This window comes from Schistocerca cancellata, chromosome 9 (genome assembly GCF_023864275.1).
Source record: "Schistocerca cancellata isolate TAMUIC-IGC-003103 chromosome 9, iqSchCanc2.1, whole genome shotgun sequence".
NCBI classification, from domain to species: domain Eukaryota; kingdom Metazoa; phylum Arthropoda; class Insecta; order Orthoptera; family Acrididae; genus Schistocerca; species Schistocerca cancellata.
In genome coordinates, this window is record NC_064634.1 from 132,294,265 (window position 1) to 132,321,210 (window position 26,946).

General features: G+C 40.8%; 1 protein-coding gene across 5 annotated transcripts in view; it reads left to right on the forward strand.

Annotated features, from left to right (window-relative positions):
- The window catches only part of LOC126101145 (tyrosine--tRNA ligase, cytoplasmic), a 113,508-nt gene that overhangs the window by 75,538 nt on the left and 11,024 nt on the right, over nucleotides 1–26,946 (forward strand). For all 5 annotated transcript variants that reach the window (XM_049911837.1, XM_049911834.1, XM_049911836.1 and 2 more), the window contains 2 exons: nucleotides 5,285–5,435; nucleotides 24,575–24,713. In XM_049911837.1, the coding sequence (XP_049767794.1) occupies nucleotides 5,285–5,435; nucleotides 24,575–24,713 (290 nt within the window). The remainder of the gene's footprint in view (nucleotides 1–5,284; nucleotides 5,436–24,574; nucleotides 24,714–26,946) is intronic.

The window sequence follows — 26,946 nt, forward strand, 5'->3', positions numbered from 1 at the left end:
CAATTCCGTAATTGAGAAAGGGGTAAAGTGTTCCATAATATACTAATTTCAGTGCTCGGCTAGGAACTATCTTTGCGAGCTGACTGAGGAGATATATGGCACTACTGATTTTTCCACGTATGAAATTAATGTGGTATGTCCACCGCAAATTTTCATCAACATACACACCCAGGAATTTACAGTTACCATTTTCTGTTGCAGAGATATTACACACACTATTCATATTGTTGTGATGAGAACTGCCTGTTTTAAATGTCAGTAGTTGAGATTTGGTGACGTTCACCTTGAGTCCCTTATCATTGAAGTATTTTGTTACTTCTGTTACACCAATAGTAGAAAGCGATTCTAGCTCATTAGATTTACTCCCATAGAATAAGACTGATGTGCCATCTGCATAGCTTACAATATGGGAGCTAATGGGTTGTGCGATGTCGTTAATATAAATAAGGAAGAGAAAGGGTCCAAGGATTGAGCCCTGTGGTACACCTTGTAATAAAGGTTCACTGGTGGACTGGGAGTTCATGATTTTATTATCTAGTTTGTATGACAATTTAGTGCTTTGCTTACGATTGAGCAGGTATGTGGTTAGAAGATTCATGGCTTGATCCCCAATACTATAAGATTTTAGCTTTTTAAGAAGTACCCTATGGTTTACCGTGTCAAATGCTCTTGTCAAGTCCAAACATATACCTGCAATCTGCATCTTCTGGTCCAACAGACAGTAAACTTCATGGATGAACTGTGAAACTGCTGTGGTTGTACTTGGCTCTTTTCTGAAGCCATGCTGCGAATCTACAAGCAGTTTATGTTTTGTGAAAAAGGCACTTTGAGAAAGGATAATGCTTTCGAATATCTTACTAAAAGTGGGAATTAATGATATTGGTCTATAGTTGGAGACATCTTCCTTACTTCCCTTTTTATACACTGGTTTCACTACATTCATTTTTAGAACCGTTGGATACATGTTTTCTCTAATGCTGCAATTAATCAGGTGAGTAAGAGGTTTAGAGATTTCTTTTAAGCATGCTTTAGTAATAGCACTGGATACACCATCCCATCCAGATAAAAATTTTTTCTTTAGCAGGTATATTGCCCTGTGAACCTCCTGCTCAATCACTTCCACAAATTCAAATTCGGTACACTGGGTGAGATGGCATCGGATCTCTACCTGTGAATCTATAATATGGGTTGATTGTTCACCAGAAATGTAGTAGTTATTAAAAATATTACTTATAGTATCTGGGTCTTTTATAATGTTACCATCATGTCTTATGCTGAGTGGTTCCATGTTCATCTAGTTGGTGCCTTTTTGGTATTTGTCAGTCAGTTTCCAAGATGCTTTGCTTATGTTGTCAGACTGTTCTATTGTTTTGCTGTTAATCTTAGGTTAACAATTTCAGTTTTAAAAGTTTGCTTAGCCCTATTGTATTTTTCCTTGAAAACCTGCATAGTAGTAGCTTTATAAAGCTGGTTTAGGTCATGTACTTGCTGCCTGAGCATAATCAGATTTGTTGGGAGTTTTAGTCCAGGATTACTTCCATTTTGACAGTGTTTAACTACCTTCTGGATTTCTCTGACTGGACAACTATATTCATAATGATGCAGTAGGGTTGAGTAGAATTCATTCCATTTCTCATCCGAACCTTTTACCTGGTACACAGAATCCCATTTCTCATTCGCTAGTTTGTCTTTAAGAGCATTAATATTTGAGGTATTCAGCATTCGTTTCTGTAGCTCAATTTTTGTTATTTTAGGCGCAACTGAATTGTTGTATTCTATCACCTGAGAGAAGTGGTCAGAATAAAGAAAATCTAAGTTACTGTAATTTACGATATAAATAGAATAGAAAGAAACATTCCACATGGGAAAAATATATTAAAAACAAAGATTCCATGACTTACCAAACGGGAAAGCGCTGGTAGAGAGACACAATAAAAAGACACACAAACAAACGCACAAAATTTCAAGCTTTCTCAACCAACAGTTGCTTCATCAGGAAAGAGGGAAGGAGAGGGAAAGACGAAAGGATGTGGGTTTTAAGGGAGAGGGTAAGGAGTCATTCCAGTCCCGGTAGTGGAAAGACTTACCTTAGAGGGAAAAAAGGATGGGTATACACTCGCGCGCGCACACACACACACACACACACACACACACACACACACATATCCATCCACACATATACAGACACAAGCAGACATATTTAAAGACCTTTAAATATGTTTGCTTGTGTCTGTATATGTGTGGATGGATATGTGTGTGTGTGCGAGTGTATAGCCGTCCTTTTTTCCCTCTAAGGTAAGTCTTTCCGCTCCCGGGATTGGAATGACTCCTTACCCTCTCCTTTAAAGCCCACATCCTTTCGTCTTTCCCTCTCCTTTCCTCTTTCCTGACGAAGCAACCGTTGGTTGCGAAAGCTTGAAATTTTGTGTGTGTGTTTGTGTGTCTTTTTATTGTGTCTATGTACCAGCGCTTTCCCGTTTGGTAAGTCATGGAATCTTTGTTTTTACTGTAATTTACCTTATCTGTAACATCTTTGTTTATTATAGCATAATCTATTCTAGTGAAACATGTGTCTGTCACTCTGGTGTCAGAGTTCACTATATTTACAAGATTGTATGAGGTCAGTACATCATTGACTTTCAAGTTTACTATACTATTCAAGTTTGCATCTATATTAAAGTCACCTAATATAGTAATGTCTTTAGAACCGGCCTGACCAATAACACTACAAAGTTTATCCATAAACAGCATTACATCAACATTTGGTGGCCTATATACTCCAATCACTTTATGCTTTGGTAACTTAAGATCATTACTGTGGAGTACAATACCTGTCATTTCAATTGATCCTTCTTTGGTGTAGTGTTCCAGAAAGGAAATTTTTGTAGCTTCTGTATGCTTATTAACATAAACTGCCACACCACCACCTTTGTGGTTTTACCTACAATAACTATTTGCTAGTATGTAACCTTCTAATCTATAATATATTATTTCACTGCATTTTAGCCCATGTTCTGTTATTACTAGTACATGTGGCAAGTGTTCCTCTATGAATATTTGTAGAATGTCTAGTTTGTTTCTGAGATATTGCACATTTAAGTGCATCAACTTTAAGGGTGTTATCCCTTCTTGTTTTTTTACCATGTTGCATGAATCAAAATTGTTTGAGTTACACTTTTTACAACATTTGGCATACACTGGTTTTTTAGAACTAACCTGCAATTTCTTCAATAAGTATGATTTTGCTGTCGACAGTGGTATAAATATGTCTGGTAATGGTGGAATATAAATATTGTAAGGAGTAAATTTGAAAACTTGCCAAATAGTTGAGGCATGCAATTGATGAAAGCCACATTAACAAGACTGAAAACTTTGCTAGCTTTTAATTTACAGTGTTTTTGTTTTCACACTGTGGCCACTGTCATGCAATGAAGGCTGAATTCCTAAAAAATTACAAATTAAAAATATAATGTTTTCTTGTCCGGACTTACCTAACCAAAATGAATCTGAACCCAAGAGAAACTGAGTCTTTCTAGGTTGTGCTAGCACCATATGTTACAGTTTTCACATGTCCCTGTTAGTATCATGGGTGCATATTAGTGCCAAGGATGCAAGCTCAGAGGATGAAAGCTCAGAGTCCATTTGTCCTGCTCATTTTAAATTAACATTCTGATCCTCACATTCATATCTCAGTTAACATTCTCCTGTCTTTTGAAATTATATTTTACTTTTGAGATTGCAACAAAAAATTATGTAAAAATTCTTAAGCTTCCAGAGTATCTAACGCATAGCTTATCCTTGTCATTTTATTGTTACCAAAAAATAATTAAATATAGTTCGGAACATGAAAATTGTAGAGTAATGATGTAATCAGATGTTAATCTATTTTCTAATTGGAACTGTTCAATCCCATATGGAAAGCTACTTCTCATGTCATTGAATGTGAATGCCGTCAATGATTCTTTCATATTTAACAGAATATCTGGTGATATGTTGTGAACTAAAATTGCTTAAGATTTTTAGAATTTTGAAAGCCCTACTGCATGTCATTTGCAGCTGAGAATTGAAATATATCACATCTCAAATGGCAGATAGTTATATTCTGTGACTTAAAATTCATTGCAGTAAGCTAAAATTCATTGCGGTAAGCTAAAATTCATTGCAGTAAGCTAAAATTCATTGCAGTAAGCTGTCTGAACTCATTCTTAAGTTTGGTAACAAGTTTCATTACCTTTTTGCATTCTTAACGACATTTCTAGTTGGATGAATGTTTTTTTAGGTTTTAACTTGCATAGTAACATATCTCTAAGTCTCCATAAAAGCACAGACCCATTTGTAAACTGCAAGGCACACATAGATTCCTAGAGGGAATGATGAATGCTGTTGTTTGCCTGTCTATGGATGTTACTTAGATGTTATTATAAAATTGTAAATGGCTTTCAGTTTTTTAATTTATATAAAACTTTATGAAAAAAAGTACTGAAGGATATGCTTGATGCTAGTAAGTGGTCCCCTTGTTGCATATTTGGTATTTCAGTGCTTTGGAACTTGAGGTTGTAATTTGATTGCTACATACTCTACTACATGTCTAGAAAATCCATGATTTTACAGCAATATTGTCACTCTGAAAGTACATTTATTACTGACACCAATGTACAGCCAGAACATACCTGATTTCCTAATCAGAGCACGCAGCTTTTTTTACACACATATAATATTCCAGAATGCTGGTAATTATGCAAACATAGAATATCCCGGAATAGATAAACAATAAAAATAACGTGTATTTCAAAATTGATCCAGAAATGATATACTGAATAACAAATAATTGCTGGTAGTTGGGTTTGAACTGGTCACAGGTCGCAGCAATGTGGTTACTGTATTACGTTGGTTCAGCAGTTGCAGTGATATCAGACTGATGCCAGGGAAGACCTTTGCTTTGTTAGATACATAGTTACTCTCTTTGTGTAAAATGGGAAACCAGTTATTTCACTTCAGAGTTCATTCAACTAACAAAACTGTAAATATCTCTACTAGCCTGGTAGGTAGCCACACATTCCCTCATTAAGGAAACATCAACAACACATTTATAGCAGCACGTAAATAAGTCTAGAATCGATAAAGATATTCCGGAGATAGACAGTGTTGTGCAATCTATGTTTGTATATTTACTTTATAGTTGTAGCTACACTACGATCATGTGATGTGGACTAAAATGTCCATCACCTTAAAAGTTACCCTTTTTGTTTGCTAATATTTTTTTCTTTGTTCTCTTTCAATCTAGGTGAAAGTTCTCCTCGTGTAATAGTAAGTGGGCTAGTAAATTTTGTTCCAATAGAAGAGATGCGAGAACGTATGGTGGTTGTTCTATGCAACCTAAAACCTGCAAAGATGCGTGGTGTTGAATCTTGTGGCATGGTACTATGTGCCTCCTTGTAAGTATGTAACAGTGCATTGTATTTAATTTTGAAACAATGAGTATATTATACATGCAGCAAACATTTTATATATGAAAGTACACACACACACACACACACACACACACACACACCTGTGTTGATACATTGTGCCGGCTGAGTACACTACATCTACATCTATACTCCGCGAGCCACCTTACGGTGTGTGGCGGAGGGTACTTATTGTACCACTATCTGATCCCCCCTTCCCTGTTCCATTCACGAATTGTGCGTGGGAAGAACGACTGCTTGTAAGTCTACATCTACATCTACATCTACATTTATACTCCGCAAGCCACCCAGCGGTGTGTGGCGGAGGGCACTTTACGTGCCACTGTCATTATCTCCCTTTCCTGTTCCAGTCGCGTATGGTTCGCGGGAAGAACGGCTGTCTGAAAGCCTCTGTGCGCGCTCTAATCTCTCTAATTTTACATTCGTGATCTCCTCGGGAGGTATAAGTAGGGGGAAGCAATATATTCGATACCTCATCCAGAAACGCACCCTCTCGAAACCTGGCAAGCAAGCTACACCGCGATGCAGAGCGCCTCTCTTGCAGAGTCTGCCACTTGAGTTTGTTAAACATCTCTGTAACGCTATCACGGTTACCAAATAACCCTGTGACAAAACGCGCCGCTCTTCTTTGGATCTTCTCTATCTCCTCCGTCATCCCGATCTGGTACGGATCCCACACTGATGAGCAATACTCAAGTATAGGTCGAACGAGTGTTTTGTAAGCCACCTCCTTTGTTGGTGGACTACATTTTCTAAGGACTCTCCCAATGAATCTCAACCTGGTACCCGCCTTACCAACAATTAATTTTATATGATCATTCCACTTCAAATCGTTCCGCACGCATACTCCCAGATATTTTACAGAAGTAACTGCTACCAGTGTTTGTTCCGCTATCATATAATCATACAATAAAGGATCCTTCTTTCTATGTATTCGCAATACATTACATTTGTCTATATTAAGGGTCAGTTGCCACACCCTGCACCAAGTGCCTATCCGCTGCAAATCTTCCTGCATTTCGCTACAATTTTCTAATGCTTCAACTTCTCTGTATACTACAGCATCATCCGCGAAAAGCCGCATGGAACTTCCGACACTATCTACTAGGTCATTTATATATATTGTGAAAAGCAATGGTCCCATAACACTCCCCTGTGGCACGCCAGAGGTTACTTTAATGTCTGTAGACGTCTCTCCGTTGATAACAACATGCTGTGTTCTGTTTGCTAAAAACTCTTCAATCCAGCCACACAGCTGGTCTGATATTCCGTAGGCTCTTACTTTGTTTATCAGGCGACAGTGCGGAACTGTATCGAACGCCTTCCGGAAGTCAAGAAAAATAGCATCTACCTGGGAGCCTGTATCTAATATTTTCTGGGTCTCATGAACAAATAAAGCGAGTTGGGTTTCACACGATCGCTGTTTCCGGAATCCATGTTGATTCCTACATAGTAGATTCTGAGTTTCCAAAAACGACATGATACTCGAGCAAAAGACATGTTCTAAAATTCTACAACAGATCGACGTCAGAGATATAGGTCTATAGTTTTGCGCATCTGCTCGACGACCCTTCTTGAAGACTGGGACTACCTGTGCTCTTTTCCAATCATTTGGAACCTTCTGTTCCTCTAGAGACTTGCGGTACACGGCTGTTAGAAGGGGGGCAAGTTCTTTCGCGTACTCTGTGTAGAATCGAATTGGTATCCCGTCAGGTCCAGTGGACTTTCCTCTGTTGAGTGATTCCAGTTGCTTTTCTATTCCTTGGACACTTATTTCAATGTCAGCCATTTTTTCGTTGGTGCGAGGATTTAGAGAAGGAACTGCAGTGCGGTCTTCCTCTGTGAAACAGCTTTGGAAAAAGGTGTTTAGTATTTCAGCTTTACGCTTGTCATCCTCTGTTTCAATGCCATCATCATCCCGGAGTGTGTGAACATGATGTTTCGAGCCACTTACTGATTTAACGTAAGACCAGAACTTCCTAGGATTTTCTGTCAAGTCGGTACATAGAATTTTACTTTCGAATTCACTGAACGCTTCACGCATAGCCCTCCTTACGCTAACTTTGACATCGTTTAGCTTCTGTTTGTCTGAGAGGTTTTGGCTGCGTTTAAACTTGGAGTGAAGCTCTCTTTGCTTTCGCAGTAGTTTCCTAACTTTGTTGTTGTACCACGGTGGGTTTTTCCCGTCCCTCACAGTTTTACTCGGCACGTACCTGTCTAAAACGCATTTTACGATTGCCTTGAACTTTTTCCATAAACACTCAACATTGTCAGTGTCGGAACAGAAATTTTCGTTTTGAACTGTTAGGTAGTCTGAAATCTGCCTTCTATTACTCTTGCTAAACAGATAAACCTTCCTCCCTTTTTTTATATTCCTATTAACTTCCATATTCAGGGATGCTGCAACGGCCTTATGATCACTGATTCCCTGTTCTGCACTTACAGAGTCGAAAAGTTCGGGTCTGTTTGTTATCAGTAGGTCCAAGATGTTATCTCCACGAGTCGGTTCTCTGTTTAATTGCTCGAGGTAATTTTCGGATAGTGCACTCAGTATAATGTCACTCGATGCTCTGTCCCTACCACCCGTCCTAAACATCTGAGTGTCCCAGTCTATATCTGGTAAATTGAAATCTCCACCTAAGACCATAACGTGCTGAGAAAATTTATGTGAAATGTATTCCAAATTTTCTCTCAGTTGTTCTGCCACTAATGCTGCTGAATCGGGGGGTCGGTAAAAGGAGCCAATTATTAACCTAGCTCGGTTGTTGAGTGTAACCTCCACCCATAATAATTCACAGGAACTATCCACTTCTACTTCACTACAGGATAAACTACTACTAACAGCGACGAACACTCCACCACCGGATGCATGCAATCTATCCTTTCTAAACACCGTCTGTGCCTTTGTAAAAATTTCGGCAGAATTTATCTCTGGCTTCAGCCAGCTTTCTGTACCTATAACGATTTCAGCTTCAGTGCTTTCTATCAGCGCCTGAAGTTCCGGTACTTTACCAATGCAGCTTCGACAGTTTACAATTACAATACCGATTGCTGCTTGGTCCCCGCATGTCCTGACTTTGCCCCGCACCCGTTGAGGCTGTTGCCCTTTCTGCACTTGCCCGAGGCCATCTAACCTAAAAAACCGCCCAGCCCACGCCACACAACCCCTGCTACCCGTGTAGCCGCTTGTTGCGTGTAGTGGACTCCTGACCTATCCAGCGGAACCCGAAACCCCACCACCCTATGGCGCAAGTCGAGGAATCTGCAGCCCCCGTATTTGCTCTAATTTCTCGGATCTTTTCGTTGTGATCATTACGCGAGATATATGTGGGCGGTAGTAATATGTTGCCCATCGATTCCCGGAATGTGCTCTCTCGTAATTTCGATAATAAACCTCTCCGTATTGCGTAACGCCTTTCTTGAAGTGTCCGCCACTGGAGCTTGTTCAGCATCTCCGTAACGCTCTCGCGCTGACTAAATGTCCCCATGACGAATCGCGCTGCTTTTCACTGGATCATGTCTATCTCTTCTATTAATCCAACCTGGTAAGGGTCCCATACTGATGAGCAATACTCAAGAATCGGACGAACAAGCGTTTTGTAAGCTACTTCTTTCGTCGATGAGTCACATTTTCTTAGAATTCTTCCTATGAATCTCAACCTGGCGCCTGCTTTTCCCACTATTTGTTTTATGTGATCATTCCACTTCAGATCGCTCCGGATAGTAACTCCTAAGTATTTTACGGTCGTTACCGCTTCCAATGATTTACCACCTATGGCATAATCGTACTGGAATGGATTTCTGCCCCTATGTATGCGCATTATATTACATTTATCTACGTTTAGGGAAAGCTGCCAGCTGTCGCACCATGCATTAATCCTCTGCAGGTCTTCCTGGAGTACGTACGAGTCTTCTGATGTTGCTACTTTCTTGTAGACAACCGTGTCATCTGCAAATAGCCTCACGGAGCTACCGATGTTGTCAACTAAGTCATTTATGTATATTGTAAACAATAAAGGTCCTATCACGCTTCCTTGCGGTACTCCCGAAATTACCTCTACATCTGCAGATTTTGAACCGTTAAGAATGACATGTTGAGTTCTTTCTTCTAGGAAATCCTGAATCCAATCACAAACCTGGTCCGATATTCCGTAAGCTCGTATTTTTTCATTAAACGTAAGTGCGGAACCGTATCAAATGCCTTCCTGAAGTCCAGGAATACGGCATCAATCTGCTCGCCAGTGTCTACGGCACTGTGAATTTCTTGGGCAAATAGGGCGAGCTGAGTTTCACATGATCTCTGTTTGCGGAATCCATGTTGGTTATGATGAAGGAGATTTGTATTATCTAAGAACGTCATAATACGAGAACACAAAACATGTTCCATTATTCTACAACAGATTGACGTAAGCGAAATAGGCCTATAATTATTCGCATCTGATTTATGACCCTTCTTGAAAATGGGAACGACCTGCGCTTTCTTCCAGTCGCTAGGTACTTTACGTTCTTCCAGCGATCTACGATAAATTGCTGATAGAAAGGGGGCAAGTTCTTTAGCATAATCACTGTAGAATCTTAAGGGTATCTCGTCTGGTCCGGATGCTTTTCCGCTACTAAGTGATAGCAGTTGTTTTTCAATTCCGATATCGTTTATTTCAATATTTTCCATTTTGGCGTCCGTGCGACGGCTGAAGTCAGGGACCGTGTTACGATTTTCCGCAGTGAAACAGTTTCGGAACACTGAATTCAGTATTTCTGCCTTTCTTCGGTCGTCCTCTGTTTCGGTGCCATCGTGGTCAACGAGTGACTGAATAGGGGATTTAGATCCGCTTACCGATTTTACATATGACCAAAACTTTTTAGGGTTCTTGTTTAGATTGTTTGCCAATGTTTTATGTTCGAATTCGTTGAATGCTTCTCTCATTGCTCTCTTTACGCTCTTTTTCGCTTCGTTCAGCTTTTCCTTATCAGCTATGATTCGACTACTCTTAAACCTATGATGAAGCTTTCTTTGTTTCCGTAGTACCTTTCGTACATGATTGTTATACCACGGTGGATCTTTCCCCTCGCTTTGGACGTTAGTCGGTACGAACTTATCTAAGGCGTACTGGACGATGTTTCTGAATTTTTTCCATTTTTGTTCCACATCCTCTTCCTCAGAAATGAACGTTTGATGGTGGTCACTCAGATATTCTGCGATTTGTGCCCTATCACTCTTGTTAAGCAAATATATTTTCCTTCCTTTCTTGGCATTTCTTATTACACTTGTAGTCATTGATGCAACCACTGACTTATGATCACTGATACCCTCTTCTACATTCACGGAGTCGAAAAGTTCCGGTCTATTTGTTGCTATGAGGTCTAAAACGTTAGCTTCACGAGTTGGTTCTCTAACTATCTGCTCGAAGTAATTCTCGGATAAGGCAGTCAGGATAATGTCACAAGGGTCTCTGTCCCTGGCTCCAGTTCTGATTGTGTGACTATCCCATTCTATACCTGGTAGATTGAAGTCTCCCCCTATTACAATAGTATGATCACGAAACTTCTTCACGACGTTCTGCAGGTTCTCTCTGAGGCGCTCAACTACTACGGTTGCTGATGCAGGTGGTCTATAGAAGCATCCGACTATCATATCTGACCCACCTTTGATACTTAGCTTAACCCAGATTATTTCACATTCGCATTCGCTAATAACTTCACTGGATATTATTGAATTCTTTACTGCTATAAATACTCCTCCACCATTGGCGTTTATCCTATCCTTGCGGTATATATTCCATTCTGTGTCTAGGATTTCGTTACTGTTCACTTCCGGTTTTAACCAACTTTCCGTTCCTAATACTATATGCGCACTATTTCCTTCAATAAGAGATACTAATTCAGGAACCTTGCCCTGGATACTCCTGCAGTTTACCAACATTACGTTAACTTTTCCTGTTTTTGGTCTCTGAGGACGGACGTTCTTTATCAACGATGATAATGTCCTCTCTGGTAAGCCGTCAGGTATTTTATCGTTTCGCCCAAGGGGACTGTGCTGGGACTGAAATTCTATGGATTGATTGGGTTGAGGGATTATCAGCTGAAGTGGGTGAGAGCATAAAAGGAGCTGTGGAATGGGATAGAGGGTTGAGGAAGGGTGGTTAATGGCTGGAGGGGAAGTATCAGGTGCACAAGACAGGAATAGATGGAGAGAGGCACCAGGTGCGCAACATAGTATTATGGGCGGGTTGGGAGGGGGGGGGGGGGGGGCAGGCAGGCAGCAAATGGAAGGCAACAGGTTCAATGGGAGGCACCACCGAGGGAAGTTAGGGTCCTGGGGCAGGGTGGATCTAGATGTAAGGCAGGAGACTATCAATGTTGGGGCTAAAAGGATTATGGGAATGAAGGATGTGTAGTGAAAACTTCCATCTGTGTAGTTCAGGGAGGCTGATGTTTGAGTGAAAGATCCAGACGGGACTGGTTTTGAAGCAACCATCAAAACTGAGCACATTGTCCTCAGCAGTGTGTTTTGCCTTTTGGTGGTCAACTCTGTTCATTGTCACAATTTCATGGTGGCCTTTCTTTCAGACGGACAGCTGATTGGTGGTCATAACCACCTAAAATTCTGTGCATCTGATGAAGGATATGGTTTAGTTGTTCTATGCCAGGATAATATTGGGGGATAAGGGGGCAAATACTCTTGTAGCTCTAGGTTGGAGGATTAGGGGTGTGTTGTGAGCCACAGGTATGTGGGATAGTGCATGTCTGTGAAGACTGGTTAAGGGAAATCTCATCCCAAGCACAAAAATGATTCATCCAGAAACTAGCAAAGTTTGCAGTTGTGGTCATGTGCCTCTTGAAAGGCACAACACCCCTCCTATTCACAGACATGTCACCATTACTCCAAATTATTTATGATCAATCATGACTTTACATTACCATATTTACATAGGAAATATTTTTATTTATGTCTCTTTGTGACCAAATTAGATATCTTAATGTCCATTATGTATGATTTATGCATCTCGCAGTGGTTGCAATGGCCATAATTATTGTTTTAATAAATATTCTGTGTAATCAACATCCTTGTATTTTCTGTTGGTAAGTTAAAAATGGGAAATGAAGGTCAACAAACAGTTATTCACATAAAAAATTAACTTAATATATATTCTAAACTTTAAATTTTTTGCTTCTTTATTGTTGAATGCATAATTTTTAAGGAAAAATGTAACTTTTTTTCTTTGCTCATTCATTTCCTTTATTACTTACAAAAGTCACTGCAGAATGTATACTACTGTGACAGGAACACAGAAGAAGTCGAGATGACTATGTATTCTCTCCATAAACACTCCACTATTACCCTTTTTTACTACTAACAGAGTAACAGGCTGTGATTTGTATCCTTTATTGATTGTTACAATTTACTTTTCGTACAGCACTAGCATTATTAGCAAACTGAATGGCAACAATACATTGTCCTCTGTGGAACTTTAACACTGAAATGGCAGAAATTATACCACTTCAAATTAATGCTGGGTCTACTTTTAATTATTTAGTGTTGATAAATTTAGACCTATTGGTTCACGCAGCCAATATGATGCTAATTTCAAGTTAGCGGTCATTCAAGAAACAAAAGAGACGAACAACTGAGCAGCAGCAAGAAAATTTACTATCACAGATGAAGAAGAAATTAAAGAACACTAGTTCTGTGCACCAAACTTTCAGGGGAGCAAAACAGGGAAGCTCTTGAATTGTAGCAGCAGGTTGCTCAGTAAATGCTAGAGAAATGGGTTCTGTATTACTTTAAAAATTATTACAATGAAAGTGCTGGAGATAAATAGGAATTTTGAATTGCTCTCATTGTGAGGATTATGAAGAGGAGGACAGGGCTTATGTTACGATGCAGAATGATGCTAGCTCTGTGACTTCTTGCAGCATTTGATGAAAAACTACTTGCTTATCAGCATAATATAACCAACAGAAAACTGCCCCTGTTGGAGAGCAAAAAGTGAGTATGTTCCTCTTTAAAAGACTCTGATACAAAAGTGGAGTGCCAGCTGTGTCAGTCCTTATTATGCCTTCCTCACCTAAAAGTTTGGCATGTGCAGACATATTCGCACATATTTTTAACACAGAAATTCTAAATCCTTTTACCCAGTTTCTCTTTGTAGTCAAACCTTCGTAATCAGCATCTCTCTATCACTACCAATGTCTATATATGTCTCTCTCCCACTGTCTCCTTTTTCTCCCATTGATTTACAGAATATCCCACTGCTACTATCTACTCTCCACATAAGTTTCCTTTCGTCTTTCTTTACCACTGTGCACCATATCTCAGCAACTCAAAAATTCTGGGGGGGGGGGGGGGGGGGGTGTCAAACTTACTTTTCCCCTCTACCCATCTGTTGAAAATTTTAGTCCCAAATGTGCCCTCCAACATACCTGCATGATAAAGTTCACCAGTCTGGAAGGGTCCAGACCCCCCCAAGCCTTTGTGTGATCAACACTCATATATTTTTCATGTGTAGTGTCTGTTCTCTCTTTTGCTCCCACTGTTTCTACACACCCCAGTCACATTAATGTGACATGGTGGTGATTTTTCTGAAAAACCTGGCATTCTCTCAGAATTGCGAGGGTAAGTCAATTATTGTCTGCAATGTAGTTATAAAATTTTATTGTAATCAAATAAGAAACTTACAAGTAAACCATTTTTCAACATAGTCTCCTTGTGTTTCAACGCACTTGGTCCATCATTGTACAAGCTTCCTGATGCCCTCATAAAAGAAGGTTCTTGGTTGAGCTTCAAGCCAGGAATGCACTGCTTCTTTCAGTGCTTCATCCAAGGCAAATCGACAGCCCCTTAATGCCTGTTTGAGTGGACCAAACAAGTGATAGTCACAAGGGGCAAGATCAGGACTATATGGAGGATGATCCAGTACTCAAATTTTAGTTTCTGGAGCATTTCAGCAGTGTGGGCAGTAGTATGCGGACGGGCATCGTTGTGCAACAACAAAACACCTTTTGACAGCAATCCTCAGTGTTTTCTTCAAATCGCAGGCTTTAGCCTGCCACTAAGCATCTCACTGTAACTAACACTGTTTATTGTTGTGCCCCTTTCCCCATAATTGTCCAGTACTGGACCTTGTGTGTCCCAAAAAACTGTAAGCATCAGTTTTCCTGCAGACGGTTGGGTCTTGAACTTTTTCTTGTACGGTGAATTTGGATGTTTCCATTCCATACTCTGCCATTTACTCTTCGGCTCATAATGATGGATCCATGTTTTGTCACCAGTAATGATCCTGTCTAAGAAGTTGTACCCTTCGTTACCATAGCGATCCAAATGTTTTTTTTGCAGATGTCCAAGCATGTATGTTTATGCAACCGTGAGAGTTGTTTTGGGAACCATCTTGCACAAATTTTATGAAACCCAAGTCTGTTGTGGAAGATTTCGTAGGCAGAACTGTGATTAATTTGCAGATGATGTGCCACTTCGTCAATAGTTAATTGTCTGTCTAAGAGAATCATTTCACGTGAACACTCAATGGTTTCTTCATCTGTGGCAGTAAACAGTCATCCAGCTCCTTCATTGTGCATAACACTTGGGCGACCATTTCGGAATTTTTCAATCCATTCGTAGACGCTCCATTGTGGCAAAACACTGTACCTGTCCCGTACCAAAAGTCTTAGATGAATTCTGGCTCCTGACCCACCTTCCCACCACAAAAAACGGATCACTGAACATTGCTCTTCTTTTGTGCAAATAGACAGCAGAGCAGCCATGATTAACAGCACAGCAGCAATAACGAAACTAACCTAGCAGCTTGAAAATTGCAAAGATATAACAACAAATATACAAAGCATGCGTCATCAACATAAAATGACAGTACTTCCAAAGTAAACAAAAATATAACTTAATTGTGGATAATAATTGACAAATTTTACCAGAAAAAAAAATCGGGTAAATCTCAAGGAATTTCAGGAATATTGTAAAATCTCAGGGAATTCTGTGTTTTGAACCAAACATTGGAATTTAATTTTATTGAGCTTTATTAGTCTCAAATTTTAAAATACTTAGTATTTCAAAGTGTTAATTATTTGAATATTAGTCCAAATAAATTATTTAACTGCCACTAAATTTCAGCTGAGAGGAAAGTCAATATTGAGAAGCACTGAAGTACACACACACACACACACACACACACACACACACACACACAGGCCCCCTTTTCTGCTCATTGCTAATTTCTCACAAGGGAACCTCCCCATCGCATCCCCCTCAGATTTACTTATAAGTTGGCACAGTGGGTAGGCCTTGAAAAACTGAACACAGATCAATAAAAAAAACAGGAAGAAGTTGTGTGGAACTATGAAAAAAATAAGCAAAATATACAGTGAGTAGCCCATGCACAAGATAGGCAACATCAAGGAAAGCGTGAGCTGAGGAGACCCATGGTCCGGGGATCAGCGTGAACAGCTGCCAAACGTAAGGTCCTTGGTTCAAATCCTCCCTCGAGTGAAAAATTTATTTTCTTTAGTTTCACAAAGTTATGATCTGTCCATTAGTTCATTGACATCTGTGTTCACCGTAATACGTTTAGTGTCCTGTGTTTTGCAACCGCACCGCAAAACGGTGCGATTAGTAGACAAAAGGACGTGCTCTCTAATGGGAACCGAAAACATTTGATCGCAAGGTCATAGGTTAACCGATTCCTCCACTGGAAAATGCATCTGATATATTCTATACGACACTGGTGACAGATAATAATTGTCTGAAAATAAAAAATTAAACTCTTCACTCAAGGGAAGATTTGAACCCAGGAACTCTCGTTCCACAGCTGCTCACGCTAACCACGGGACCACAGCATTCCTGAGCTCACAGTTTCCTTGATGTTGCATATCTTGCACATGGACAACTCAGTTTCTATATTTTGCTTATTTTGTTCATAGTTCCACACAACTTCTTCCTGTTTTCTCGATAGATCTGTGTTCAGTTTTTCGAGGCCTATCCACTGTGCCAACTTTTAACTAAATCTGAGGGGGGTGCGATGGGGAGGTTCCCTTGTCAGGAGCTTCTTATGACATTGTCTTCATTACCACACCTGGAATTCTCAGAGATTTTTTTTTTTCCCCAAGTCTGAGTGGCCACCATGTGTGACCACCACCACATTCAACGTCAACATACAATAACTACTCACAGGAAGCAGGTGGCAGCACTAGCAGATTAGTTGAAACTGTTTTTTTATTAGCAAACAAAAAACATTAAGGAGTATAGGTATGAATGTAAAAATTCTAAGATTCTTAAAACGGCTTCTGCAAAATGTATGGTTATCTACTTCACACAATATTCTCACTGTTCTCTGTGACATGGAAAACAATGCAGTTATTATTAAAATATGGAAATGGAGTGATTTATCTGACATGCAGAAAGACATGATCGTTGGCTTTTGGGCCAAGGGTGGAAGCATTTCTGGAATGGCAAAGTTTGTAAACTGTTTGCATGCTGCCATGGTTAACAGACACCGTGCTTGGCAAATGGCAGTATCCAAAAACCAGCACCAAAGCAACTGTGGTGTATTACAGGCCAAGATGACAGGAGTGAATGATGGCCATATTGATGTGTTCGAGCAAACTGACATGCAACTGCCTGTCCTGATGAACCGAGGAGCTACTAAAGGTGTCCTCTCGACAGGAATTCAGGCACACATTGCTGCTTATGGGTGCAGCAGGTGCCTGGTTCATGTACCCATGCTGACTGCTGTTTGTCACCGACAAAGGCTGGAATTTGAGTGTGAATACCATTGAGTGGTGACAGATGGACTATTCAGATGAATCACGTTTTATGCTCCACCGTACAGATGGACTTCGGCACATAGTGTGTGAAATGTCTGGAAGCAAACACCCCATAACAATCATCAGAAGTGTCCAGGCCGGAGGATGGAGCATTGTGGTCTGGGGAATACTTTTGTGGCATTCCCTGGGTGATCTTGTGAATGCATCTACCCTTGGGGACTATGCCTATCAGTCCAGTTTGTTTTTCCTTAGCGCAAATGCTTCTACCAGCAGGAAAATGCAACACGTCACACAGCTCGTAGTGTACATGTGTGGTTCCAAGAGCACTATGATGAGTTTCGCATACTCCCCTGGCCAGCACACCCCCAATTTAAAAGCAGTCGAAAATCTGTGGTCCACCTCAATCTCAGTTGGGCTGTACATCCTCGACTAAGAAATGTAGCACAGCTGGTCGTGGCACTAGTCAGCATGGCTCCACACCCCTGCTGGTACCTTCCAGAACCTCACCGACACTTTTGCTGCACTTCTTGCAGCGGTCTGCACTGCAAAGGTGGTTATTCAGGCTGTTGACAGGCGGTCACGTTAATGTGCCTGAACAGTATTTCTGTCCCTCTCTGTTTTATACTGCTACTGCCCTTCATTAACCATCAATGTATCTTCTCTTTTTGGCTCCCACTGCTATTGTCTTTGTCCCTCTCTTTCTCTTTCACTGCCAGTTTCTCTCTCCCACCAACACTGGTCTTCTCTCTTTCTCTCCCACTGGCACTGTTTCCACAGTCACTGTCTATCTGCTACTATCTTCCACCACAAAAAATTGCGATTATGTTGGCACACCAAAATTTTTGGTGAGGAATCTGGAATGAGAATTGAGGCAGCTGGTTCCTCAGTTTCCTATCAGAATTTTCTAAAGTGGAACATGCATTTTTTGTGCTGAGGCAGGAGAGTTTTCCATTGGTTCTCTTCTTTTCCGTGCTACAGTTGGTGTGCTGCTTACATAAAACAAATTCTGCAGGTCAGTTGTTACTTATTAACAGCAGTCTGAGACTGTAGTCATGTGTGTGTGTGTGTGTGTGTGTGTGTGTGTGTGTGTGTGTGTTGTGTTGTGTTGTGTTGTGTTGTGTTGTGTTGAGTTTGAGTGACTGTGTGCTTTTGTATATGTTATCTATTTCTGACAGACGCCTTGTTGGCCACTTTCTGATAGTTCTTTTGGTTGTGCCTGTCGTGACTCAACGTCTCCGCTAAATTGTGAGTTGCAACTATCCTTTCATAAATTAAAATGTAATCGACACATTGATAAACTAATCAAAAAGCTCAGTTCAGTGTGTTATGCCCTTTAGCAGTTTATCTCAGAGTGTTGAGCTAAAAACACGAGTGTTGTCTGAGTTTACATAGTTTCACACCCTGTTGTCTGACTGAATTAATTTCTGATGCACTGCACCTAAAGTAAATAAGATGCTTATACAGCAGAAGATAACAGTGAGAATATGATGTGAAGTAGATAACTGTACATTTTGCAGAAGCCATTTTAAGAATCTGGGAATTTTTACATTCATACATATCCTCCTCAATGTTTTTTATTTGATAATAATAAAACAATTTCAAGTAATCTGTGATACACTGATTCACAGCACAAGGCACAAAAATAATTTCATGTAGACTTCGTAAAATCAAGGATGGAATAAGCCAGAGACAGTGGTCATGTGTGTATGTGTTGCATTTGTGTGTGTGTGTGTGTGTGTGTGTGTGTGTGAGGGGGATTGGGTGTATGGATGGGAGGAGTAGGGTGCCTGCATGTGTATAATAGTTAGTTGTAATAAAAACAAACCATTTATCTGAAATGCAGATCAGTAACATAACAACCGTGTACAATTGTAACAGAACAAAAGTACATCCTGTAAGAGGAGCCTTTTACAGCCATTGTCACAGTCAATAAAATTCTTCTGGGTATGTGACTGCAAGGTCAGTTAGTAAAATTCTCTGAAGTTTCGGCCACTGTTGCAAATGGCCTTCCTCAGGGTGTTTTTGTTAACCTGAGGAAGGCCATTTGCAACAGTGGCTGCAATGTTGGAGAATTTTACTCACTGGCCTTGCAGTCACATACTCAGAAGAATTTTATTGTAAGTACATCCTGTCTGAAAAATACCATTTATGCTTTTACTGTGCAAATAAAAGGCTCTGTTATGACTAAATAATACACACACACATACAAATATGAAGATATGTGTAGGATTATTCAGCTGCCCCTACTAGTCAGTTTTGTGCAACCCACAACACCAAAAACCACACGCAAGATTTTCGTATTCTCTCACTTACTATCTGCAAACTATTAGTCCTTCAGAAAAAATGAACAGGACCTTTTTGTAGAAAATTTAATGTAGTTGAATTTTGTACTGGGATATGTTTTCGTTGGAGGCCAGTTTTCAAGTTATTCAAGAAAAACTCATTTGGAGGTAAATTTGTACATTTTTCTTTCATTCAAAAATAATGACCTCTAGCAAAAATCCCAGGAAAAAATATAGCTCTATTAAATTTCCTACTGTTCATTTTTTTCTGGAGGTCTAATAGCTTGCACATAGCTAGAAAGAGAATAAGAAATCTTGCACGTGGTATTAGAAGGCATTGTGGATTGCATAAAACCTGGCATTGGTTGCAGCTAAATTGCCCTATATACACACATGGTGTTCATTTTAACTTGAGACAATTAAATATTTCGAAAATAGTGCATCATACGAAAAAAATATTCTTGGTGAATAGTTAATATTAGTAAAGGTGACACTTGTCTGTGCTACAACTGGCCATGTCGTAACCACACCCTGCTCCCCCTCCATGTGGGCAGCAGCTAGTTTGTGTTTTCAAATGGGAACACCCCCACCTCCCATTTTTATTGCTTATTCAGATTCTATGCCAAAAAACACGTATGGTTTACTCAAACCATTGTTTTCCATTCATGGTGGATGCCGCTGTAATCAACAAATATCGAGTGTGCCTGTTTTTGCATTAAAGAACTGATACATTTCATTTTACATCTCATTTACATTGTAAAAGTAAAGTTTTCTCTTCTGAGAATTGATATTTATGTTCAAAATTTAATCTGGCATTGCAAAGTTGATGATACAGTACAGCGTGGTTCACTGTTCCAATGTCAGGTTAGAAACTCTTTTTATCGTGATCCAGGAACTGTAACATTGACATAATACTTTTCAGTTCCCATAAAGATGCTCGATAACAGTGCATTCCCTTGCCTCTAATGATGTGGGAGCTTCATTTCAGTGACTCCTCTTGCCTCTCACTATGGGGAGCTTCTTGCATCCTCACCATAAATTAAAATTATTTTGATCATCTCTGCAATAGGTACAACATACATTACATCAGCTGTGTTGAATAGCCTCTAGAGAGGAGTGGCACTGAGACATTCAGTGTTTCTGCTTATAAAGGCCCCAGAGCTGCAGTTGGGCATGCCATGTTCTGAGCAATGAGGCGAGCATGAGAATATATACACGATTGTGTGTATCCATCGCAGGTGTTTCTCTCATTATCACCTCATGGATGTTTTATCTTATTACAATGGTTGTGGTTTGTATTCCAACAGCAGCCAGCACTTGAGTTACAGAAGTTGGATGGAAAGACACACTGAAACCAGTCACTCTCTAGGAGGGGTTCAAGGGCAGCCACTAAAATCATGATTTCCGATTGCCTGGGGACTCTCCTCAATCTGGGGACTCACCGTAGGAAACAGGAAACTACATTACCGTACAACTAACTTATTTGCCAGAAATATCAATTTCTAGCAATATTATTTGTACTGTGCAATCACATTTGCAACACTAAAGTAATATTTGAACATCAGTATCAATGGTTAGAACCCAAAGGTTTAAATTTACGTCACAAATGAAATGTACAATCAAATGTGTTGGTTCTTAAGTGCAAAAATTTGGCACGCTTGATATGTGATATTTATCAATTGCAGCTCCATCTACCAAAAATAGAAAAAAAAACAATGGTTTGAGTAAATCACATGTATTTTCTAGCATATGATCTGAATATGCAATAAAGATGGGACGTGTTCGCATTCAAAAATACAAAGTTGACCCCGCCCACACAGGAGGGGTGGTTAGGAGGTAGCCAGTTGTAGCACAGACAGATGTCCCCTTTACTAATATTAACTTTTCATCTAAAACATTTTTTTCGTGCGATGTGTTGTCTTCAAGATATTTATTTGTCTCAAGTTAAAATGAACAACCAACACATATAATATTTTAGGTGCCACCTGAAAATATAAATTATGTAAAATATTTAATTACTTTATTATAAATATTTCATTATATAATAATTTCTTGCTCCCAAAAAACATAGATTGCTACAACTTTTAATAAATATGAAATCCAAGATGGTCAACAATGTTTTCGAGTATTATTGTGCTCTAAATATTCACTTTTCCTTTAGAGGTTTCATATGGAATGTAATGAGCTCTTGTCCTAAAGTTGTGCCTGTGAACATCACCACACACATGGAAAGTAGACTCATCAGTATAAACAATCATTACTAACAATTATAAATAATTCGGGAATAAAGGAGATTACTCACCAAAAATTATAAACTTTGAATCACCATCAGGTGCACAAAAAAGAATGACAACTTTGTTAGCTCTCAGACAGATCCTTTACTGAGCTACACACACACACACACACACACACACACACACACACACACACCCTTCCCCCCCCCCTCTCTCTCTCTCACTCTCTCTCTCTCTCTCTCTCTCTCTCTCTCTCTCTCTCTCTGTGCCACAGATACGTTTTTCTTTCTTTCTGGTATTATTGTTATTATTTTTTTTTGGGGGGGGGGGGGGGGGGTCTCAACCTCAACATTTAGAGTTGAATACATTGCAATCAAGAACACCAAGGGCAAATAATGCATTTGCATGTCCAGAATCTTCATGGTATGTGTAACAGTATGAACAACATAAATGTGTGTCATAAATTTGAACTTTGCAAGGCCAGAAACATAAAGAACATTCCTCTGCAGCCTGCACACCATGACAGTGAAGAATGGAGCAGTCATTAAAGTAACACTATCCTGAAATAAATAAGAGCATGCACGCTATGAAGTTTCTCATATTTCCAAAACTGTTAGAGGTGCTCTTTTTTGTAGTAAAGTATGATAACTGTATTTTGTTTTGTTTGGAAACTATAAGAATCAGAAATCTTACCATGACTTTATACACACACACACACACACACACACACACACACACACATTTCTTCTTTGAGTTGTCATTGTGATCGACTATCAGCAACATTCACTTGTAAAACATTCATACTGTTTTTTTTATTCATGAGCTTGTCCAACCACATTAAACTACAGTATGGAGTGACTGATTGATCTGTCAACATCTCTGACCTATGAAAAATGTCTCCCACAAATGTGATTACTGGTATATATAAATTTTGTAACATTAACAATATGAAATAGTACACTACAACAAACTGTGCCCAGATTTTATAAGAGAGTAAATATTTCTGGAAGTGATGCTATTAGAGCTGCTAATGATATGTAGGAAAAAGAAATTCAAGAAGCTATATTAAAAACAGAATTCTGGCCACATAAAATGGCAAAGAAATATGAGTATTCAAATTTCATCTAGATACAAAGCAGCAGTTTTGCTTCTTGCATTTTCCCTGAGGGCACTTGTCCACAGAACTGAAGAGAGTACAAAGTGTCGCCAAAATAATGTGCAGTGAAATGAAAGTGAATTATAAAGTCCTGAAGGTTGTAAACATACTGATACAAGCAAAAGAAATGTACCATGACATCATTTCTCATTGCCAAAAGCAGCTAAGAGTGCATTACTAACAACATTGCCATGTGGACATACTGTGTAGCCTATGTGGTTTGAAAGGATGGTCAAATCCATAAAACTTGATAGTAGAATACTTCAGTAAAAAAAAGTTAAGTTTCCTGAAAAGCAGGAATGTCCATACCTTTTTCAAAACTTGCAAAGTGGTTATCATTAACAGTACTTAATTTGCACTCCAGATGTGTGAGGTAATGAGTGCAGAACATTTACATTGTTGAGTGTTCTCTGTTGCACAGATCACGTAAAACAGATGTTACAAACATACAGTGTAATTTTCATATTATGAAATACAGTCACGGTGTTGGGCACTACATTTGTCATGTGATATTAAATATTATAGAGGCTGGGTTGAAAATAATATAGCAGTTGCTTCATACTGATCCTGATCAGGGGGATGGGGGACAATTGCATGTACATTTTTGGAAAAGAGTATGCAGTTGCAGTGTACAAATTACAAAGAAGTAAACAGATTAAATATCACACAAGATGAGAGATGTTCCACAAGGTAAATGATACAGTTATAGAAGATAAACAGTGTATGTTAAGAGAGAGGGGGGCCAGGGGTGAGGGTCAGTCCAATATTCTTTGTCAAGTGATAAAATGATTTCCTGTGCTTCAAGTAATGAAAGAATATGGCCTTGTAGTTCTTGTTTAACAGATTTTGTTAAGAACTACTGAAAAATCAAAAAGAAACTTTCTGAAATTCTGCTCACACTGATTGTATAAGAACTCTGACTTTTTGGAAATAACAATAATTTGAAGTATTGCCTGCACAGCTGATTTGCTATTCACAGATTCATTTCTTCTCATGCTTAAGAGTGTATCTCAGAAATTAGGTTATCAAAGGACTATAATAACACGGCTGTCATTTAGTTGGGAAAAAGAAGATAACTGAGTGAAGTGATACAAGAGAAAAAGTTTGTGGCTAGTCAATCTGCAGTTGTAACATTGCTTTTCTAAAAATTGCTGTTTTGCATGTACTGAGACAATTGCTTTGAAGAAAGGCATGGTTAATTTGTCCCTGACCCCATTATTTGGAACATGTGCAGGTAGACACTGTGGCCATGGTGATTGCACTTCCTTGTTGTATCTGTGGTAAATCATTCTGATAATATACATTTTGTAAGTTACATACACGGTACTTGGCAACACTTGTTTTGAAAGTAATATAAATATTATCAAGATTACATAGATGGAATGCATAACTAAGCCTGCTTGTATGGCTCTGCATATTGAAAAGTATTATTTTCATGTCAGTTTTCAAGTTCTTAGTACAACGTAATAAGAAAGTGATGGAAGCACTGTAACAGGTATGCGCGGATAAATGGAAGGATTAGCAGTAAATGACTTCTGCAGACTATGTGCTGTGTGCTCCCAGAAATGCAGTTCTTCATACGTATTTTTGTATTTACGTGAATTTTAGTTTTAAGGTACTCTTTTGTGGACCACTAATATTGAACATATAACATTTTTCTTTCAGTGAGGATCCAAAATGTGTAGAACCTCTTATACCACCAAATGGATCAGTTCCAGGAGAAAGAATTTTCATTGAAGGATATGAATCTGGAACACCTGATGACGTTCTGAATCCTAAGAAGAAAGTGTGGGAAAAGTTACAGGTATGCAAGTTCTAGTGGCAATGTTTCTGTGGAAAGAAAAATAATCACATAATGGAGCAGATTAATGAAAAATTAGGAACAAGAAATGTTGTCATGGTTCGAAATTTTCAAACCTAAGAGTAGTTAAACTTAAATACATTTTTCCATTTATTGTATTGATATGAATATAATGTACACTACAAATTCTCAGTAAAATGTCCATAGTACACATCCTACACACCCCCCCTGCGGGTCCGGGGTAAGAATAGGCCCGAGGTATTCCTGCCTGTCGTACGAGGCGACTAAAAGGAGTTTCAACCGTTTCGGCCTTCCATGTGATGGTCCCCCTTGGGGTTTGACCTCCATTTTTCTAAATTTCTACAGAAGTACGAGCCTTTTGGGGAAGGACACCTTACGTGGTGTACCACTGGTCCTAAGTGCACTCAGACCTTGGCACTCAGCATTGCACCGGCGTTGTAACCATACCCACTATTACTCAAATTGGGCCTAAACGCCTTTTGGGTTGTCCCAGTTACGCCCATAGTGCGTCTCCATCTGCACCAGCGATCATGATGGACTTTCCATGGCACCAGAAATCCAGCACGGTAGCCAGCCCGTTGTGGTGGGGTCGTCATGTACCCTCTAGGTTGTAGCCCCCTGACAACACAGGGATCGTACTGCCGATACCTGAGCTGCACCCTCCCCACGTCGGCCAAGGAGTAGATGCCCGTCTCCTTGGGGCATCAGGACTCCCGGCAATGGTCATCCTGCCAGGTGGCCCTTGCTGCGGCTGGGTGGCGCCCGTGGGGAGAGCCCCTGGTCGGAGTGGGTGGTATCGGGGCGGACGTTTCGCAGATGAAACGTCACCACGTATCGGGTCGCTCTGCGGCCGAGTCTTTTAAAAGAAAAGGTACCGTTTCCAGTTCTGGTTCTCCTGCCCCTTCCCCCTTGGCCACTCCATGGGAGGAGGGACAGGCCCGCCGGCTTGGAGCGAAGTACTTCCTCAGCAAGATGCGTTCAGGGTCCGTTCTTATCAAGACCACGTCCGCCACACAGTCGGCGGCGCTCCAGGCGTGCGACCGCCTAGGGGACATCCCAGTCTCCATTGTCCCACATCTGGCACTCAATAGGACGCAGGGGGTTATTTTTCATCGTGACCTGCTACAATCTGATGAGGAGCTCAGGGCCAACCTGGAGCGCCGAGGCGTGCATTTCGTCCGGCGAGTCCAGCGCGGCCCCAAAGACCGTCGCATCGACACTGGGGCCTTTATCCTCGCCTTCGAGGGGGACGTTCTCCCGGAGAAGGTAAAGGTAATGTGCTACCGGTGTGACGTGCGACCCTACGTTCCGCCTCCCATGCACTGTTTTAGGTGTTTGCGCTTTGGGCACATGTCGTCACGGTGTGAGGCTGAGCCCCTCTGTGGCGATTGTGGACGTCCTCTTCGTGAGGAACATACATGCACCCCACCACCTCGGTGCGTTAATTGTCCTGGCGTCCACTCGCCTAGATCCTCAGACTGCCCCGTATATCAGAAGGAGAAGAAGATACAAGAAATCAAAACTTTGGATCGGCTGTCTTATTCTGAGGCCAGGAAGAAGTACGACCGCCTCCATCCCGTGCCATTGACCACTTCGTTTGCCTCAGTTGTGTCCACTCCTTCCGCGGTATCCTCACCCCTCTCCTGTCCCCCCTCCGCCTCCTCCGCCCACCAGGGGGCTCTGCCTCCGCCTCCCAAATCCCTCCCTTCCAAATCCTCCTCCCCCGTGGCCCCCACCCCCTCTGCCCCAGGGGCCACCCTTCCTCCTCCTTCTCCCCACACACCACCTGAGAAGCGATCCTCTTCTCAGGCGTCCATCGGGGAAACGTTCCGGACCCCGGCTTCCGAGGTCCGGCGTTCCAAAACGGACCCCGCGCGTGAGGACCTTCTTCGGGTCCAGCCCACCATCCCTGTGCCTCCTCGGCCTTCCAAGAAGGCCTCCAAGAAGAACACTCTGTCCCCCTCTCCACCCCGGCGCGTTTCGACTGACGCTCCATCCGTGAGTCGCCGCTCCCGGCCGTCCTCAGTTTCGCCGGAACGCTCTGCTGCCAGGCGCTCAGCTGGCCTTTCGTCGGCAAATGATGCTGCCCCTCCTACACAACCAGGGACAGCGGCCGCAGCTGGCGACCAGTCGATGGAACCGGATCCGCCTCCCGTCGGTTGTAGCGTTGTTCCCTCGCAACCTGGCCCTCCGCGGCCGTCGAGGTGACCAGCTC